This window comes from Tupaia chinensis, unplaced genomic scaffold (genome assembly GCF_000334495.1).
Source record: "Tupaia chinensis unplaced genomic scaffold, TupChi_1.0 Scaffold000067_1, whole genome shotgun sequence".
In the NCBI taxonomy this organism is placed as follows: Eukaryota; Metazoa; Chordata; class Mammalia; order Scandentia; family Tupaiidae; genus Tupaia; species Tupaia belangeri.
The window spans coordinates 3754180-3757376 of NW_006159526.1; the positions used below are offsets into that span (position 1 = coordinate 3754180).

Here is a 3197-nt window from a genome sequence, read left to right on the forward strand (position 1 = left end):
AGGAATGGCCAGAGCTCAGCCCACTGGCACACCTTGGGCTCTGCCTCTCACCTCCCGCAGGTCAAAACGTGTCATCAGTTCTAGGCTGTGCCCTTCAGACTGCCTAGGCAGGGCCTCCCCTGGCACTGCCCATCCTCACCTCATCCTCACAGTACTTGCGAATCACCTCCAGGGCACTCTCGGTGATGAGCGGCGCCTCCAGCACGACTTTGGTGAAGATCCTGTGGACAGGGAGGGGCGGGGCCCAGTTGCAGAGGTAGCCCCGGACTTCCCAGTTATCCAATCCCAGGGGCTTGCGGCTGGAGAGACCACCCTCAGCAACAACCCCCAGATAAGGAGTTTCAGAGATGGACAGACCAGGGTCCAAAAGTTGCCAGCTGTGTGGTTTGGGGAGGGGCTACCTTCCTAAAGCTCAGTTTCTTTTGTCAAATGGGGATTTGTATCTTCATCTAACAGAGCAACAGGAGGGAATGCAGGGCACAGGGAAGGCATTAATGGCTATCCTAGGTATGCTGGCCATGAAAGGCCACTTGAGAGTCTCAGAGTGGGCACTGGTAGATGGGAAGGAGCAGTCATTCAAAAGAATCATGGAGGGACCAGCAGCTGGCATAATAGTTACACGGCTGAACTTCCATATAGTCAGCTGGGTTCAAGTCCCAGACCTGGCAGCTCAAAACCAGATGCATGTGGATGCGTGCCCAAGATCCCAAGAGGAGAATGGAGAAGGGATTGTGGTGTGGCTGTCCCCCCAGGGGGTGATGTCTGGCTTTCTATCTCTCCTATGAGCACATGTGCCCTACCAACCTCTTTAGCTCAGAGAAAGGAACTAAAGGTTGGTAGGGACTGGGTCACACAAGATCTGACAGTAAGGAGTGTATTTTATCCAAGAGCAATGGAGAGCCATGGGAGGCTCTTAGAGGGGAAGTAATGAGACAGGATTGAGCATCATTGCAAAGTGCTGCTGGAGCTGCTGCAGGACGGCTACATCAGCTGGAGGCCAAGAACAGGAAGGAAGCTCCAGAGTCAATCTGGGCAAGAGCTAGGATGGAAGGACCAGCAGGTAGTGTGGTGGCTGAGGTACTGGATTCCCACATGGCTGACTAGAGTTCTAGTCCTAGACCTGGCGGCTTGAAACTCAGGTTGGGTCTGTGTGCAAGCGTGCCCAAAATACCAAGAAGAGTACAAAAGAGAAGAGAATGGAGCGTGGCCACCCCCCACCCCCCCATGGGGGTGATTTCTCACTTTCTCTGTCTCTCTGGCAAGAGCATGCACCTTATAGCAAAAAATCTCTTAAAAAAAAAAAAAAAAGAGCCGAGGTGGAGAGAAGTCAATCTCCAATATAAGCCCACAGGCAGGTAGTATTATCCTCAGATAGGAAAATGGAAGCCCAGAGGATGAGTGACAAAGGCCACTCAGAGCAAGTGGCAGTCAGGAACAAGCCCAGGGAGCATGACCCAGAGCCTGCACTCACAACTTTGTCCTCATATGTGCTTCCTGAAAGGGGGATGGAAGAGGGAGACTCGGGGCGGGTGCATGGAGGACTAACTCACTCAGGTGGAGATGAAGAGGGAGGTGGACAGAAGCTGGAAAGGCAAGCAGTACACAGGTTAGGGGAGCTCTCAGGGCCAGCAGGGCATAGGGCCATGCTCCTCACCCATCCTTCTGGTCCGGTTTCTCCTGCAGGCCAGAGAGCAGGCGGATGAGGCAGTCCTCATACTTGTCCAGGGTTGCCGCGGCACCGGCCGCCAGGTAAGCGTTGTACTCCTGGTAGAGCCAGGCGAAAGCCAGGTCCAGGCGGGCCCGCACATCCTCTAGGATGAAGGACAGGACCTCGGCCTTCAGGCCAGAGTCGAACTGTGTCACCAGGCTGGCCAGGATCTTGATGCGCACCTGGCAGGAGAGCAGGTGGGCGAGTCAGCGTGGGGACAGGCAATCTCAGGCACACCACAGTTGTCCTGCACCTCCTCCTGCCTGGTTCCTGCTCTGCCTGCCCTCCAGGGCAGACAGGGCATTAGGTGAGGGGGCTGAGAAACATTACACCCACTGTGTGGAGGGGTTGGGGAGCAGGGGAGAAAAACATTTAGTCACCACAGGGCAGAACTGATTTTCTAGGAGTGGTATCTTTACACTTAAATGTGCAGGAAAAGACCTTGAAAGGCTCCCCCTGGTATGCTCAGTGGTATCTCCTGGGAAGGGGGGAAAGGATGTAGGTGATGGCAAAGGAACCAGATTATATCTCTATTTATTAATTATATACATACACACACACACACACACACACACACACACACACATATCATTTTTTTTTTGCTGTAGGCCACATGTACTAGTGGGTAAGAGAAAGCACAGCGTCCTCCGGGGGGGATGACCACACCACAATCCCTTCTTCTTCTCTAGGGACTTTGGGCACGTGCACACACATGCCCCATGTGACTTTCACGTCGCTAGGTTGGGACTCCAATTGTGCAATCAGCCATGTGGGACCCAGCCACCTTAACCATCATGCTGCTGGCTGGCCCACCTGGTCATATTTTTTAATGGACAGAGTATGTTCATCTACTACTGGGTAATTACAAATTAACTTCAAAGGATAAGGAAATGACACTTGGCTGAGGTAACAATGCTAGTGAGTGGCAGAATCAGTATTTGAAACTGAGTCTGTCAAAATTAAATAAGAGTAATGTGCAGGCTGGCCTAACGTGTCCTAGTGGTAGAGGAAACTAGATCCCATATGGCCCACTGTGAGGTTTGACTCCTAGACCTGGCAGCCTGAAAAACATGCTGGGCACCTGTACATGCATTCCCAAAATACCAAAGGAAGAAAGAGATAGAGGAGAAGGGACTGAGGCAAGGCCATTCCCCATGGAGAGTGCTTTCTCCTTTCCCTGTCTCTGGCAAGCCTTCGTGGCCTCTAGTGCACACGCACACTTACACACACACACTCACACACAATCAACTGATAAAAATATGTGTCGATCAATTAGTTCAAATATGTATCAATCAATAAGAATATATGAACAGGGGCTAGGGAACCAGCAGTTAGTGTAATGGCTATGTTGCTGGACTCCCACGTAGTCGACCGCGGTTCGCGTCCCGGATCCGGTGGCTTAAAACTCACGGTGGGCGCGCGTGTGTGTGTGTGCCCAAGATCCCAAGAGGAGAATGGAGGAGAAGGGATTGCGGCGTGACCATCCCCC

General features: G+C 52.4%; 1 protein-coding gene across 1 annotated transcript in view; it reads right to left on the reverse strand.

Moving 5' to 3' along the window:
• The window catches only part of SYMPK (symplekin scaffold protein), a 50216-nt gene that overhangs the window by 13001 nt on the left and 34018 nt on the right, over positions 1 to 3197 (reverse strand). Inside the window, 2 exon segments of the mRNA XM_006142091.3 lie at positions 140 to 221; positions 1655 to 1890. Of these exon segments, the coding sequence (XP_006142153.3) occupies positions 140 to 221; positions 1655 to 1890 (318 nt within the window).